Source organism: Balaenoptera musculus, chromosome 15, assembly GCF_009873245.2.
Source record: "Balaenoptera musculus isolate JJ_BM4_2016_0621 chromosome 15, mBalMus1.pri.v3, whole genome shotgun sequence".
Classification (NCBI taxonomy): Eukaryota; Metazoa; Chordata; class Mammalia; order Artiodactyla; family Balaenopteridae; genus Balaenoptera; species Balaenoptera musculus.
This window is the reverse complement of record NC_045799.1, coordinates 62,273,784-62,291,040: the sequence shown is the minus strand read 5'-3', so window position 1 is coordinate 62,291,040 and position 17,257 is coordinate 62,273,784. Positions and strand designations below refer to the sequence as shown.

At 45.9% G+C, this 17,257-nt stretch overlaps 1 protein-coding gene across 5 annotated transcripts in view; it reads left to right on the top strand.

Moving 5' to 3' along the window:
- Positions 1-17,257, top strand: part of MYH11 (myosin heavy chain 11) — a 140,670-nt gene that overhangs the window by 62,734 nt on the left and 60,679 nt on the right. For 3 of the 5 annotated variants that reach the window (XM_036824593.1, XM_036824592.1, XM_036824596.1), the window contains exons 5-6: positions 14,783-14,885; positions 16,501-16,521. In XM_036824593.1, coding sequence (XP_036680488.1) covers positions 14,783-14,885; positions 16,501-16,521 — 124 coding nt within the window. The remainder of the gene's footprint in view (positions 1-14,782; positions 14,886-16,500; positions 16,522-17,257) is intronic. The other 2 variants (XM_036824594.1, XM_036824597.1) reach the window with 1 other exon arrangement.

Below are 17,257 nucleotides of genomic sequence, written 5' to 3'. Positions count from 1 at the left end.
AACATTTGTCGAACAAATGTTCTGATGCTGAGGCTGGCACCCCTAAACTGCCAGTGATACCTGGTGCCATCTTGTTCTGCACCACCCCCTTTTAAAAACCAGCATTTATTGAGCACTTACTGTGTGCCAGGTCCTGAACTAAATATTTAACAGACAGAATTGCATCTAATTCCATAACAGCTCTGTGAAGGTAGATGCCATTTCCATTGGTGAGGAAGTCTTGGCTTGTGTTAAACAATGTGTTAAACAATCATCCTCAAATTTCACAATTAGTAACCACATTGTGCCATATTTGGTGGCTGGTATCATTATTTCTTTGAAGACCTGGATACATAGTCAGAAGATACTAAACTCAATTTAGAATCATTCAGAGGGTTTTCAGTGTTCAGGAAAATCTCTCCTGTGGTGGGCAGAATACAGGTATCCCTTGGAGAATTTGTGGACTTAGTTCAGACCACTGCAATGAAGTGAATATCACAGTAAAGCGAGTCAGGCAGATTTTTTGGTTTCCTAGTACATATAAAAGTTATGTTTACACTGTACTGTAGTCTATTAAGTGTACAGTAACATTATATCTAAATAAACAACTATACACACCTTAATTAAAAAATACCCATTGCTAAAAAATCTTAACTATCATCTGAGCCTTCAGGGAGTTGCAATCTTTTTGCAGTAGTGACATCAGAGATCACTGATCACAGATCACCATGACAAATAGAATAATAATGAAAAAGTTTGAAATATTACGAGAATTACCAAAACATGACACAGAGACATGAAGTGAACAAATGCTGCTGGAAAAATGCTTGACACAGGGTTGCCACAAATCTTTAATTTGTAAAAAAACACAATATCTGCAAATTGCAATAAAGCAAAATGCAATACAAGTGCCTGTGATGGTCCCCCAAAGGTCTCCACCTCCTAAGCACCAGAACCTGTGAATGTGTCAGGTGACGTGGCAAAGGGGAATGAAGGTTGCCATGGCATTACGGTTGCTAATCAGCTGACCTTAGAATAGGGAACGGATCGTAGATTATCCAGGTGGGCCCAATGTAATCACAAGGTCCTTACAAGTAGAAGAGGGAGGCAGAGGAGGAGTCAGAGGGAGATGCAATGTGAGAAGGACTTCACCCACCATTGCTGGATTTGAAGATGGAGGAAGCCCAGGATGAAAACAGCTTCTAGAAGCTGGAAAAGGCAAGGAAACGGGCTCTCCCCTAGTGCTCCCAGAAAGAAACACAACCCTGCTGACATCTTGGTTTTAGCCCAGTACAATCCATGTCAGACTTCTGCCCTCCAGAACTCTAAGATAATCAGTTTGTGTTGTTTTAAGTCACTAAGTTTGTATAATTTGTTACAGCAGCAATGGGAAACTAATACACCCTCCTTCCTTCTTCACCTCTACACCCACTCCTATCTCACTCACTATTCAACAGATTGAATGGGTCTGTCCCACTGGTGAGTACTTGGCATATAGGAATGAACCAAAAATAAACGACCCCTCTTCTCAAGAGGGAAGACAGCAACTAGAACAATAATTACACACTTTCCTTTGGTACTGCTTGAATTTACTGTTTGATCCTGTGAAGGTACTACCTTTTCAGGAACTAAAAAAAAATACATACACATTTTAAAAATCACTTAAAGAAATGTGTAATTACAAACTGAAAATTATGAAGAATGAGACATGTAAGGAACTAGGAGAATGTGTAAATCAGAGAAGTTCTAACTGGGGAGAACACTAAAGGTTTCCCAAAGAAGTGATGCAGAGATGATGAAGAAAAGAGAGGAAGAGTTTACAGCATATGCAAAGACCCTGAGGTCAGATAGAGCGTGTTCTATTGGAGAAACTGAGAGATCAGTTTGGCCAGAGTGTGTCTCCCAACAAAAGCCCTCTGTCTGAGAAGAGGTATTACAGGACATTTAGGACTGTGGTTGCAAACTCAAAGGCCAACCAAAGTCAACCAAGTACTGTTAATGTGTGAAAAGGCCTGGGTGTAGCACAGTAGGGAATGGTGGGGAGTGTGGTGAACTGGAGAAAATGGCCCATCTGAGGGGGCGAGCTGCTACCCCTCTTCTGTCCACTGTTGCCAGGGGAGAATGCAGGTCCAATGTTACCAGACTTTCCTACATTTCAATAGAAGCTGGAAATCTAGGTTTTTATGTGAAATATCAAATTTTTAAACATTGGCACCTAATTTACATGAACACATATACACAGAGCTCCAGCCAAATAAAGTCCATTTGTGGGCTGGCTTTGCCAATGGGCCACCTGTTTACAACCTCTGTCCCAGAACTTTGGGCCAGGAAGGGTCCTCAGAGATAACTGAGCCTGCACTTCCTGCCCCCCCCCCCACACACCTGGTCAGTTACAAGGGTTGCAGGAAATTTTCATAGAGCATCAAAATCGGGAATGATTCATATTATTTAATATGAAAGTGGATTCAAGTTGGTCTCCGTAATAATATCTCCCTTTCATTCACTTGTATTCCAAATATTGCTTTGAGGGGGTGGGGCGGCGGGAGGGTGATAATTATGGTGGAGAATTGGGTCAGTAGCACATAGACAGGCTGGTTATGGCCAACGTGAGTTGTGTGTGTCAGGGGTGGTCATGGCTGTTGGCGCTGGGGTCTCATACCGTGCACGTAGCTTAGAGAAACCAACCACGCGCTTCGGGAGGAAAACAAGCACTGGCGGATCTAGTGCAGGTGAGGTCAGCACCATCCACCCAATGGATGTGTTCCACAGTGAGAGTGAGAATAGACATGGAACTCTGCCGGTCCCTCCACTGGTCTCGTTCCCCTGTGGCCCTGACGGTGTGAGCATCTCGCCTCGCCAAGCCCATTCTCTCCCCTGCATTGTCCGTATTGCACACTCGGAATCCCTGCGTCTAGTTGGCATTTATACACAGAGGCTGCTTTAGAAGGGCATTGCATACCAAGCCACAGATGCATTGCTTTGAGGATGTTTTAAGGGACTTTTCAATTTTACCTTTCTGTGATTGATTGTGTTGACTTACAGCCTGTTGGTCCCCAGCCTCCATATCAAATGTGACTCCACTTCTCTGCAGGTCTCATTAGAATCTAGGTTCATCCATGGAAGGGACTGTCCACCGAGTATGTTATTGAAAGCCTCCTTAGAGTGGGGGTTACAAGCCAGACCACCCGGGTTTCGATCCTGGCTCTGCCTCTCACTAGCTTGTAGCTTCAGGTACAAATGTAACCTCTCCAGGGCTCCGCGTTCTCACTATAAAGTGGGGAAGTGGGAATGATGATAATGGTACTTAATGGTACTTAATAGGGTTGTTGTGAGGGTTACATATATATATGTATGTATATGAATATGTATATGTATATCTATATATACAGACACACATACTCATATATATGACTCCGATGTATATATCTGACTAAGAACCAAGCCCTGTAAGCTAGATATTCATATGTCATGACTAACATGTGTGTCCTGGCAGAGCAGAGAACCCACTGCTCAAGTCCAGTTACCTCATTTTTATAGAGGAGGAAATCAGAGAGGTCATGAGATTTGCCCAGAGGCACACAGCGAGTTTTTGTCGATAGTGAGACCTGGACCTAAATTTCTTGAGGCTATTGGAGGGCCCAACCCTCATTTGCTGGCCTTCACTGAGGAGCCAGCCACAGCCCCACCATCCCCTGCCCCACCGTGGACTGTGGCATCAGGGGGTGAGGAATGGCTGGCATCTTTCGTATTTAGTGCATCTATTTGGAGGAAAAGAGCTGCAGCCTGTCCGCCCTGGCTCAACCACTCGGGGTATGAGCTGAGATCCGAGTGATGAGAGGGAGCAAGCCCCGAGGAGGATTTGGGGGAGGAGTTTCGGGTGGGGAACAGCGAGGGCAAAGGTCCTAAGGTGGGAACCACTTGTGTTTTGAGGGTCAGAGACGGTCTGAGTGGGTGGGGCACAGGGAGGAAGGAGGAGGGTAGGAGGATGTGGTCGGGGACACGGTCACGCAGGGCCTTGCAGGCTGGGGTGAGCGTATGGACAAGAGGTTAGAGTGGATCTTTCTGATCGTTCAAGGAGGCCAGAGTGCCACTTGGGGGTGCGCACTGATGCCCTAGGGTCTGGGGGACTGGGACTCAGTGGCAGGAGATGCTGGTGTCAGGCGACTCTCCCCTTCAGGGGAGGCAACTCAGGCCACCAGGTGCCTCTGTCACTCTCCCTGGGGCCAGTGCTGACTCTTGGAAAACTGCAGGCTTCCCAGGGGTTTGCCTTGGTTGCTTCACCCATGGCCTGCATTCACTCCCAACCAGGCTTCCTACTTTGACCCCACCTGCCCTCATCCCTTCCACCCTGTTTCTGAAGAAGAGGGAGAAACACTTTCTGGCAGAAGCCTGCAGGGTTTTTAAAGGTGTTTTTGATAACACAGTGCAGTGTTGAAGGGGCGCAGATGTCTCAGGAGAGTAGCCGCTGTGCTTAGATGGCGAGGCTGTGGAGGCACAGGTCTAGGTTTGCTTTCCCACTGTGCTGCATGCCAGCAATTTGTTCTTGGGCAAGTTGGTTAAGCCTCCCAGCCTCAGTCTCCTCATCTGTAGAATGGGGGTATCAGTTGTGCCCACCTCCCAGTGTTGTTGGGAGGATTGAAGGAGCTGTGTAGGGGGGAGCTGAGCATGATGTTGGCACAGTGCAGGTGCCCATGATTGGCTGCTGGGGTTCTGATGCAGCGCTGTGGTTAGTATCAACCAGAGTTCTGCTGAGCCCTGCTTGCTTGACCATGAACTACATAAAACCACCTCAGATACCTCCAGTGTGGGTTCTGTTAGACCTCTCTCCACAACCATGGCTGCACATCAGGTCTTGGGCAATTAGTTCAAGAGACTGATGGCCTGGCTTCACCCCCAGCAGCTCTTGACTCAGTGGATCTGGGGTAGAGCTGGGGAAACCTGTGTTTTTATCTAGTGTCTTGGGCGACTGTGAAGCTGCAGGGCCAGTCAGCAAGCTGGCAGGGATTGGAAGCACTTGTCAAGGGTCGTCTACACAGGGGACGCTGAAGGGGTGGCTGTGTCTGAGCTGTGCACTCCCGTCTGCTCTGGGGGAGGTGTCTGGGAGCTGAGCCTCCACCAGCAGAGGGAGGGAGCTGGGGTGCTGCCCCTCTGCAGCCCACTGGGAGCTCAGAAGGGCGGGAAGCGTGAGTCAGGGAGGACTGGAGGGTCCTGGAGATTCTGATGCACACTTTGCAGTGAGGGTGTCTGGCTCATCCCCCAGTTTGCTGACCCATCGGTGCAGGCCTTGTAGTAGGAAGACTTCTCAGGTTACCTGGTGGCTGCAGGGGTTAACGAGGGCCCCCCCCCGCCAGTCTTGGCTCCTGGGGAGCCTGGGCTGGGAGTGAGCCTACCCAGAGATCGGGGTCCTCAGACCGTTAGCTGACTCTCCTGGCTGAGGAAGTAAAGTGATAGTGGGGCATTTGGGTCTCTTTCACTCCTAAGTGATGCTGTGACAACACTCGGAGGCACTGAGCAAGGCGACACGAGGACATTTTGGCTCCAGACAGACCAGGTTTTCATTTTGGGGGTGGCTTGTGTGCTAGATGGAAAAGAACAGAGTCCTGGTCTCAGCTCTGTCATATTCCCATGACATGATCTACAGAAAGCCACTGACCCTGTCTGAGCCTCAGTTTCTTCATCTAGAAAATGGACAACTGCACCTACCTCACAGAGTGGTTGTAAGGAATAAATGGGTTAATTCATAAAAAGCTCTTAGCACAGTGCCTGATAACGTGTTAATGCACAATGAACACAAGTGCTACTTGTAAGTTACATTTGAAATTTCCACTAAGCCCCCAGACATTCTAAGTGAAACCAAAGAAGAAAGTATAGGGTAACAGAAAAAGAATGGTAGCTATTAATATGCATAATAACCATGCCCATGGGTATTTTATCTTAATGCATTTTTAGGCATGGCCAGTGAATCTACAGCTGGCTGTTTAGAGATATTCATCTTAACCCCAGACCAGGATCTACAAATGCAAATGCCTAGGAGAGCCTGGCAGGTAATAGAAAGGAGTGAAGTGGGACGGGAGTGGCAATAGGGAGTGGTGAAGACTGCAGCAAATTGGAAAGCACGTATCCATTCAAGGGAACAGCTGTCATTCTGCCACAGACAATTGATCCCTTGGGAGAATGTCGACCCAGTGTTATCAGAGGTCCTTGGGTTTGTCCCTTCCTAAGAGAATCCAGAACTTTGGAGTTCATAAAACACAATGGTTGTATACTCCATATGCTTGTCTGCCCTTGCTTTTTCTATCCAACAGTGTGTTTTAGAGTGCATTCTGTCTGATCATATATAGTAGTGGCTGCCTGGAGATGCTGTATTTTATTTTATCAACCCCTATGGATCATAATTTTGGTTGTTTCCATTCCTTAAAAAATGTAAAGAAAATACACACACACACACAATTGATCATCATTATTCACTGATTCCGTATTTGCAGGTTTACCTACTTGCTAACATTTATTTGTACCCCTCATTCAATACTCATGGTGCTTTCGTGGTCATTCGAGGACATGTGCAGGGCTAAAATCTGGGTCCCCTGATGCACACATTCCCAGCTGAGGCGGAACAAGGTGACACTCGGCCTTCTTGTTTCAGCTCAGACTGTAAACAAGGGTCCTCTTCGTGGCATATTTAGTGCCATGCTTTTGAATTTTTGTAGCTTTTTTTTTTTTTTTTTTTTAGTGATTTTGCTGTTTAAAACGTCCACCAAGTGTAGTGCCGAAGTGCTGTCTGGTTTTCCTAAGGGCGGGAAGGTTGGGATGTGCCTTATGGAGGAAATAACGTGTATAGATGAGTCTCCTTCAGGCATGAGTTACAGCGCTGTTGGCCATGAGTTCAATGTCAATGAATCAACAATATATTAAGTAAAGTGTCTTTAAACAGAAACACACATAAAGTTATACTATAGTGATTTGTTGATGAAAATTTGGGGACCAGAAGCTCACAGGAACCTACCTGTGTGTTTCCCCTATGAGTGACGATGCTTCAGTGATCACTAATTCAGTGTTTGCAGTGGCTTCATAGAGCATAACTAGTGTGAACAACGAGAATGACTCTGTGTGTGTGTTTGTGTGTGTGTGTGTATACAAACATATGCCTCTACATACGCAAACATACATTTTAAACTTCTAACTGAAAGTTAGCATCTCCTTCAATTAAAAGCAATGTCAACAAATCATGTTATTAACAGAATTATTCACAGTATTAACAGATAGTAACAGTAACCCCATTGTTTCTAGACTTTTGCTCCACAACTTTCTCTGCATGTTTAGAGTTGTGAATGACGGGTTCTGAGTTCAGGTGCTAAGGAATTCTAATTGCCATAGTCTTGAAAATAGAGCCTGCTATCTGCTTTTCAAAAGTGCTTTTCCAGATTTTTTTCCCCCAAATGTTCCTTACAACAAACTCCCAAGGCCAAAGGACAGACTCAGGCAACAAATACTTATTTTGCACCAACTGGCACCAAGCAGGTGCTAGGCCTGTGGGTCCTGGTGTTGAACCAGATAAATAAGAGTTTCAGGTGGCGATTTAATTGTGAAGACAATGAAATGCATTGAGAGAAGATTTAGAAAATTTGTAATAAGTTTGGGGTTGATATGTATAGCGATAGAAAACTGGGAAACACTAAGACAAGGTAATTATTAATTCTAGGGGAAATCAAAGTTAGGCAAGAAGGAAGAGTAATCACAGTGACAAAGGGGCCCAGCCATGTGCAGTGTTTCCATCATCTTTATAATGCAAACCCTGAGTGTTGATCTAGCCGGAAATACTATATGTGACCACATTGCTTCTATGGGGAAAGAGGAGAGGGTTAAACGGGAGCTAAATTATCATCTTCCACAATGGGAAATCAACATTTGATGTTTAACAATGAATAATCAAAAATTAGTGATATAATGCTACTTAGGTAAGTGTATATAAATGCTAAAACAACCTGCTGACTCAGTTTCCTAGTCTTTTCCAGCTCCCAGAGGCTGCTTACATTCCTTGGCTTGTGGCCTCTTCCTCCATCTTCAGAGCCAGCAGTGTATCTCCTAATCTCTGTCTCTGACCCTCCTGCCTGCCTCCCTCTTATAAGGACACGTGATTATACTGGGCTACCGGGATAATCCGAGATAATTATCCCTTCTCCAGATCCTTAATTTAATTTAAAAAGTCTCTTGTCTCATGTAAGGTATTCACAGATTCCTGAGACTAGGATGTGGGCATCTTTGGGGGGTGGGACATGAGATCAGAGAGAGGTGGGTGAGGTCTTCTAGAGGAGTCTGAACTTTAAAATGGACAGAAAAGCACTGGAACACTTCAGCCAGAGGTCAGCAAACTCTGACCAGTGGGCCAAATCTGGTCCCTGTCTGTTCTTTTATTGTTTTATTGGGACATAGCCGCTCCCATTTGTTTCCACATTTGCTTTTGTGCTACAAAGACAAAGCTGAGTAGTTAGGACACAGAATGCAGGCCCCACCAAGCCTATAGTATTTATTATCTGCCCTTTACAGAATGGTTTTCTGACTCCTGGCTTAAACAATAGAAAAATATGTCTTGTATTTTAATGATAGTATGAATATTGAAGATAATGATATAAACAGAATATATAAGCATTAGGAGAGAAATGGTTGTAAAAGTAACAATAGGTAACATTTTTGTATACCTGGCATTGTTCTAAATGTTTTATATATTCACTCATTTAATCCTCATAACAATCGTAGAAGTGCTTTTATTATACCCATTTTATAGATGAGGAAACTGAGGCATGGGAGTAGTTAAATGACTTGCATGTGGTCACATAGGGCAGAGCAGAGACTTGAACTCAGGCAGTCTGGCCCTGGAGCCCATTGTGTTATTCTGCTGATTGATGCTGCAGGGGAAAGAGGCACTGCTTTTGCCTGGGGAGCTGGAGGCAGTACTCAAAATAGAGGCAGTGCTTAACTGGGCTTTGTAGGATGTATAGGAGTTGGACAGCACAAATCCAGAGGACTTTGCTGGCTGCAGGGGTGGGAGTCACATGAGGACCAGGGACTGAACAGCTCTGAGATTCAGAGGCAATTTGGCTTTGCTACCAATGGCAGACCATGGCTGAAATGGACTCAGAAATGGTGTTCAACCCTAGGAGCTAGGACCAGCTACCTGACTTGTAAAATCATGCAAAATGAGAATGCTGAGCCCCTTGTTCAAAGGGAACCCTTTTGCACTGTTGGTGGGAATGTAAATTGATACAGCCACTATGGAGAACAGTACGGAGGTTCCTTAAAAAACTAAAAATAAAACTACCATATGACCCAGCAATCCCACTACTGGGCATGTACCCTGAGAAAACCATAACTCAAAAGGACACATGCACCCCAATGTTCATTGCAGCACTTTTTACAATAGCCAGGACATGGGAACAACCTAAATGTCCAATGATAGATGCATGGATAAAGAAGATGTGGTACATATATACAATGGAATATTACTCAGCCATAAAAAGGAATGAAATTGGGTCATTTGTAGAGATGTGGATGGACCTAGAGTCTGTCATACAGAGTGAAGTAAGCCAGAAAGAGAAAAACAAATATCGTATATTAATGCATATATGTGGAATCTAGAAAAATGGTACAGATGAACCTATTTGTAGGGCAGGAATAGAGACACAGATGTAGAGAACGGACATGTGGACACAGAGGGGGAAGGGGAGGGTGGGAAAAATTGGGAGATTAGGTTTGACATAGATACACTACCATGTGTAAAATAGATAGCTAGTGGGAACCTGCCGTATAGCACAGGGAGCTCAGCTCGGTGCTCTGTGATGACCTAGACGGGGGGGTGGGGGAGAGGGAGGTCTAAGAGGAAGGCGGTATAGGTATACTTATAGTTGATTCACTTCATTGTACAGCAGAAACTAACACAATATTGTAAAGCAGTTTTACTCCAATAAAAAAAAATTAATTAAAAAAATTATTTAGAAATTCAAGATCGCAACATCAGAGCATTAAATCAAGCACAGGGCCCTCCTCAGTATGGTCCCCATGGGACTGCACAGGTCACACACCCATGAATCCAGCCTGGCTGGGGGCTGAGGGGTTAAGCTGCCATTGGGTAGCTCCTTCCAGCCACTGAGGCTGGACTGATTAAAAGGACTTGGCAGTGGGGTAATTACAAGGCCAGGAGGCCATATATGGTCATGAGTCCAGGTTCTCCTCCAGGATGAGGGAGCTGGGCACCAAGTCCCCTAAGAAACAGGACCAAGGTTTAGGGAGCTCAGACCAGGAAGACATCTTCATCCCCAGAGTCCAGGGGTCAGAAAAGCAAAGGTATTAATGTTTCTGAAGCAGCCCTGAGCACATCAATCTTCAGATGCTCATGAGCCTGGAGCTTGGGTTGTTTTCTTTGGCACAACCTCCTAGGATAATTTATTTTTATCAGTAAAACTTGGAAACTGTTGAGCCAAGCAGCCACGTGGGGAGAAGCAGATTCCCAGAGTCTGTGTCTCACTTCCCCGCCCTTGCGAGGTAGAAGACCAGGGCCACAGTCATGGTCATGCCAGTGTCTTTGTTGTGAAAGGGAGGAGGTGGGAGAGGCTGAAGGCAGAGATGGAGAATGAGGAAATCATGGTGGGAAAGAGGAGGGGGCAGTAGTGATCTGGGGTTGCTATGTGCACAGCTGTCCTGATTCTTGCCTTGGATCTGAATGGGCTCAGGATCAGCTACATAGGTAGTCTTCCTCACTCAGGTTTTCTCTCCTTCCTCTTGATCTGATCAGAACCTGGCCCCTTTGGTTTGGAGTGATGTCTATCAAGGGTTCTGACATTAGCCTAATTGAAATAATTCATACTAAGGTGTGAATGACTGAGTGGCTTGGTTCATTGGTTCCTGGTCACATTTTCAAAGAGCCTATTAAGGCAAGTGAAGGCTCCCAGAATATATGGAAGAACTCCTTGATGGAGTGGGGTAAGGGCTTCGCTCTGTCTTTCCTGCATTCTATCTCCTTGTCACACTTTTAAAAATAAAAGTGTAGTGGGCACAGGGAGATCAGCTCGGTACTTTGTGACCACCTAGAGGGGTGGAATAGGGAGGGTGGGAGGGAGACGCAAGAGGGAGGGGATATGGGGATATATGTATACATATAGCAGATTCACTTTGTTATACAGCAGCAACTAACACAACAATGTAAAGCAATTATACTCCAATAAAGATGTTAAAAAAAAGATAAATTTCCAACTTTTCATGCCAACTTATTGATAAATTAGAATGAATACATGGCAGTCATTCACGAGTAAACTGATTTGAAAAGAAGATCTAAATGGATTATTATTAGTCTTTAAAACTAAGAACTTTAACTCAGTAACTTAATTTCCAAGGATAAGCTACACGGATAGTTTGTTCCTATAACAGCTTAGCGTCCACCATCTTTCACTTAAATACATCAAGACTATTTTCAAGGTTTGATGACAACCTCTAGTCATATAAACTATACGCCACAAGAGTTTGTCTATTTCAAACCACTTTCCTTTTTGCTCTCTTGCAGAGCTAGACATTCCAAATAATCAATGCTGACCAAACCTTCATACAGATAGCTGCAATATAGCATTTCATTCCAAACACCTGTTAGAGCATAATTAAAATATCCTTTAAAAATCAATCTTTTCTGAAACTATGCCACTAAAAAATCGGTGTTTATGAAGCAATGCTTGTATGATTTCAGTTGCTTCAAACTGTGCCCTCATGCTGGCAGTGAGGTTTTTTGCCTTTTGTTGCCAATAATAAATTATAGCCCTGAAGTTATAAAATATCTAACTTCCTCCACAACTAATGTGATATATTTGTAAGACTTGTGTTAAATAATGTTTGAAAATAATTTCACGTGTAAAAAAAAAGTGTAGTGGGCAGAACATGGGCTCTGGCATCAAGCAGACCTGCGTTCAAATCTCACTCCTCTATTCCCTATCTGTGTGATAGCAGGAGCAGTTATGACCTAGAACGCTACTTCAACCTCTCTGAGCCTCAGTTTCCCCAGGTGGGTGATGGGGATAATCAGTGACTCCTTCATTAGGTTGTTGGATTAAATAAAAAGATTTCTGAGCCCAATAACATAGAGTAGGTCTTCAAGAAATATCAATTCCTAGTCCCCATTCCCTTCCTCTGACCTTAGAAAGCAAGTTCCTAGAGGGTTAGGCCTGTGTCATGGAATGACTTGGTGAAATGTCATAGAAAGAGTCCTGATTGCATTGGAACCAGAGACTTGATTTCAATGCTGTGTGTGCTCTTGCCTCGCTGTGTGATCTAGGGCAAGTTGCTTACCCACTCTGGCCCAAAATTCCTCTTCTGTAATAACATGAAAGTGATATGTCCTACCTTCAGGATTGGGGGAGGGGAGGTAAAGGAGATAATACATGTGAAACAATTAGCATAGGGCCTCCACTCCCCTTGAAAAGTCAATTCTCTCCTTAAAATTAAAGAAAAAAAATTTTTTTGGACTCAATTGTCCTCCTCAAGAAAATGAAGATAATGCCTCCATGGCTCCCATTTCACAAAGTGCCTCTGAGGCCATGTGAAATAATGTGACCATTGGGAATAAAGGCTATTAGGAAAGGGGAGAGGACAGTGTTAATATCGTCGTGAGACGTGGAGAGATGTTTCAACCTTCCTGGAGATCAGACACTTGATTTCCAGATGGTGACCCATGGGGTTGTGTCTGACAATTCAGGGCACATGTTTCTTTCTCTCCCTCCCGCCTTCCCTCCTCCCTTCCTTCCTCCTTTCCTTCCTTCCTTCCTTCTTTTCTCCCTCCCTCCCTCCTTCCTTCCCTCCTTCCTTCCTTCCTTCTCTCTCTCCCTTTCTCTCTTTCTTTCTTCTTTCTTTCTTTCTTTCTCTCTCTTTCTTTCTTCCTCCCTCCCTCCCTCCCTCCCTCCCTTCCTTCCTTCCTTCCTTCCTCTTTCTCTCTTTCTTCCTTTTAGCCATGAGCAAAGTTATTAATGGGCCCTTGGCAGAGCAAGTTAATTTCTTTGTTTCCTAATTAGGAAAAAGGGCAAGCACTGCACTAGCGCTGGTGGCACTGGTTCAGCGTGGAGGACCTTGAACCAACCTCGGGGTAGACAAATTCAGACTTAAAAAAAAATTAGTACGTTTCAGAATATTCAATGAGCTCAGCAAATGAGAGTCTAGGCAAAGGAAGGAAAAACAAAAAACAAAAGAAAATCAGAGGAGAGGACAAGAGGGGAGGAAAGATTTGGTTGAAGTCATCTTTCCCTTTCACTGAGAATAGTGGGAGTCAGAGGCAGTGTCTGGAATCCTTGGATGAAACAATTCCACCACCATGATCTCCAGTGGCCAAGAGGTAGCTGGTTCAAGAAAGCCATTTTGGTAAAATAATCCACTGCTCATATTCTAGGAGTATTCTTTTGATAAGACAAACAACGCCCTGCTGATCTAAACTTATCAGTCATTTACACTTTAGCATGAATTACTTCAACCAGGTTTATTCTTTGATACTTGACTGAGATCATTAGCTAGCCACCTGACCATTAGAGTGGGGTTCTGCAGGGGATGAAGGGGCTTATGTCTGTCCAGTGGCTGATGGGATAACCAGTTCTTCTTCTCCTTCATCCCCTTCTTCTTCTTCTTCTTCTTCCCCTCTTCTTTTCCTTCGCCCTCTCCCCACTCCCCCTCCCTCTTCTTCTCCTTCTCCTTCTTCTCCTTTTTTGTAAGGGGAGCTTCTAAAACTTTTACCTTATATCCTGGTACTCTGAGAGGTACTTATGTCCTTCCTGGAAGGCAGTCTCTTGCCTGATCATTCCGTCTCTAACAAGGCTAATAATGTCTTTCTTTTTTCTTTTTAAAATTTATTTATTTATTTATTTTTGGCTGCATTGGGTCTTTGTTGCTGTGCGCAGGCCTCCTCTGGTTGCAGGAGCGGGGGCTACTCTTCGTTGCGGAGCACAGGCTTCTCATTGCAGTGGCTTCTCTTTGTTGCACAGCACGGGCTCTAGGTGTGTGGGCTTCAGTAGTTGTGGCTCGTGGGCTCTAGAGCACAGGCTCAGCAGTTGTGGTACACGGGCTTAGTTGCTCCGTGGCATGTGGGATCTTCCCGGACCAGGGCTCGAACCTGTGTCCCCTGCATTGGCAGGCAGATTCTTAACCATTGCACCACCAGGGAAGTCCCTAATAATGTCTTTAAAATAGATAATTTGCAGTAAAACTATTCTGTATGATACTGTAATAGTGGATACATTTCATTACACAGCTGTCAAAACCCATAGAATGTACAACACCAGGAGTGAACCCTGATGTAAACTATGGACTTTGGGTGACAATGATGCATCAGCGTGGGTTCATCGACCGTTACAAGTGTACCACTCTGTTGGGGGATGTTGATGGTTGAGGAGGCTGTGTGTCAAGGGGCAGGGGCAGGGACGTATAGGAACTTTGTACCTCTGCTCAATTTTGCTGTGAACCGAAAACTGCTCTAGAAAACGAAGTATTTATTTTTAAAAGTAGACAGTTCCAAGTAAACCTAAGTTTGGACCTTGGTAGGAAAACTCAGTTTTCTCTTTTACTCTGTTCATCTACATCCTTTCCCGCATCCTCTCGGGAGGAGTGGATTGAGATATGGAGCAGGGTTTGAAACCCAGCCCAGCTCTCTGCCAGTGGTGGGCAAGTCTCCTCCCCTCTGGGAGCCTCAGTTTTCCCATCTGGCAAATGGCACGGAGCTGTGGAAAAGTACCCACAGAACACCTGCGTGGGGCTGTTTCCAGTGGGTCATTGTTCCCGTGTCTTTCAGAGGCGAGTCTGGAGCCGGGAAAACTGAAAACACCAAGAAAGTCATCCAGTACCTGGCTGTGGTGGCCTCCTCCCACAAGGGCAAGAAGGACACAAGTATCACGGTGAGTGGTAGTTCCTGCCCTGTGGCCACGACTTAGCAGATGGGCCTCCGGGCTCGTGGGCTGACCGAGGGGGAGACAGCACCGTTGAGAAGGCCAGGACTCGGCGTTGTAAGGACTCAGGGCTGTGTTTCACTGCCCCTCCCCAGACAGCTCACCAGAGGGATGTTTTTCCTCCTAAGTGGGCCCGTTTGGGTCTAGGTGATTTCTCGCTTTAGCCAGGATCATCTCCTGAGGGGTCCTTTCCTGTGAAATGAGAGGAGTGTTGATTGACATCAAAGCTTCTCAACCGTGGCACCAAAGTCATTTTGGACTGAGTAATTGTGGGGCTGTCTTATGCCTTGGAGGATTTTTAGCAGCATCCGTGGCCTCTCCCCACTGGAGGCTGGTAGCAACCCCTCCCCTCAGTTATGCAACCAAGAATGTCTCTAGACATTGCCAGGTGCCCTCTGGGGGGCACGGTCACCCCTGATCGAGAACTACTGCTGAACTGAATCTCTGTAAATTCCCTAGTGTTGAGGGACACCTGTCATTCTTCCACGTGTCCCTCAGATGGGAACCCCAAGGGATGGGAACATTGGTGTCACTCAGCATACGGGCTTTGGTCCAGTGCCCTTGACTGAGCATCTACTGTATGCCAGGCGCTGCCAGGATGGGGTCCAGCGATGAGGCTAAGAGGCACTGTTATTCTAGCTACTGAGCTTTTGGACTCATGGGAAAGAGAGATAGTCATCAAATAATCATACAGATCAACCCATGATGATGCAGTTTGATTAAGGCCTTAGAAGGAAAAGAAGAGCAAGTTTCTAGAATCATCCCTTCTTGGGTCCATCCCTCTCTTCCTCCTCCGTCTTAGCGCTGCCTCGTCTGTCCCAGAGGAGGCGACAAGCGATGGGGCTGCTTGAAGGACCTGCCAGCGCCTCTGTGTGAAGGTTTGGGGTGGGGGCAGGGGAATGGCAGAGCGGAGGCCTGAAGAAGGCTTGGGGTGTCACTGGTTCCTGCCACTCTGGATCTTGCTTCTGGGGCTCAGAGGCAACACTGGAGCAACCACAGAGACCAGTTTGTCTGGAGGCCCTCAGAGATCTCGGATGGGCACCGGTTGTAGCCTGGGGAACCTTCCTCCCTCAGACATACGCAGGAAACCCACACTGTCTCTGGCACCGTGTATAGGGACAAATAGCGCCAAAGTTCACGTGGCAGTTAACTACTGCTTCCCACCGCCTTTCCTTTTCCTAGAATAGTGATGATAAGTAATAGTAATACTTAATAATAGTGACTGATCTTTATCAAGCACCTGCTATGTGCCAGATACTTTCTTCTCTGTGTGTGAGAACACATCTCAGACAGCGTCTCATGAGACACAGTTTTAAAGAGTGCACCTCGGCCCCAGCAATTAAAAAACTTTGAAATGTCTGAATCTCTAAGAAATTAGAAAAGAAAGCAGCAAAACAGAAAGGAAACTGAATCCAAGAAAAGTTGCTGCTTTCCTAGTTGGAGAATTTTGGAGAATCCAGGCTGTCTGAGCGGGGGGATTGAAATCGTATATTCTCCAGACCCTTATGTACGTGTGATGGAAATAACACTGACATTTGTTTTATACTGTATTGTTCAACCACAGCAAGGCCCATCTTTTGCCTACGTGAGTAACTGGGAGTGTTTTCCTGGTGTGTACGGGAGGCACGGAGTGTGTTTAGATGTGCATGCTCCTGTCGCACCCACTGAGCCCCGTAGCTGATGGTAGAATGGGCTAGATCCCCGAGTTTCACAACCCAAACCTACAAACGCACTGAAACACCGTCCTGCGGGTGTCCGATGTCAGTGTGGGGTGTGGGGTGCGTTGCCACCCGCAGGACCCATTGGAATTCCCAGGGTTGACCTCCAGCCGGGAATGGATTTCCCCAGTTCAGAATGGATCCCATTACCCTTCCCACCAATGTGTCCACCACCGGTAACCCTGACTGGAAGGCCCTGGAGACGTCTGTCCCATCTGGTTGAGCCTTTTAGGACCTTCTGGCCCTAAAGCTTCCCTGGCTTGATTGACAGTCAGTTAATGGCACTGCTGTGGCATGCCTCTCTCCCCACTCCCTGCCATCATCCCTAAGTATCTCCCCTGAGCCCTGTCCCCTGTGCACTGGTGTGTCCCTGTGCATGTGTGTGCAGTGCGTGTCTGTCTTTGCATGCCGGTTGCTTGACCCAAGGCTCCAGAAACGGGAGTCTTGGTGTTCACGATGCACTAGCTTTGGTGGCACGGTAAGGCCCCAGCTACTGCGACACACAACCGGGCCCTGCTCAAACCACTGCATGTGTAAACTCATCTCTAACTCAGAGCTTGGGGGGCTGGCATATGGGTCCCAGCCTGGAAGAGACCCTCAGAT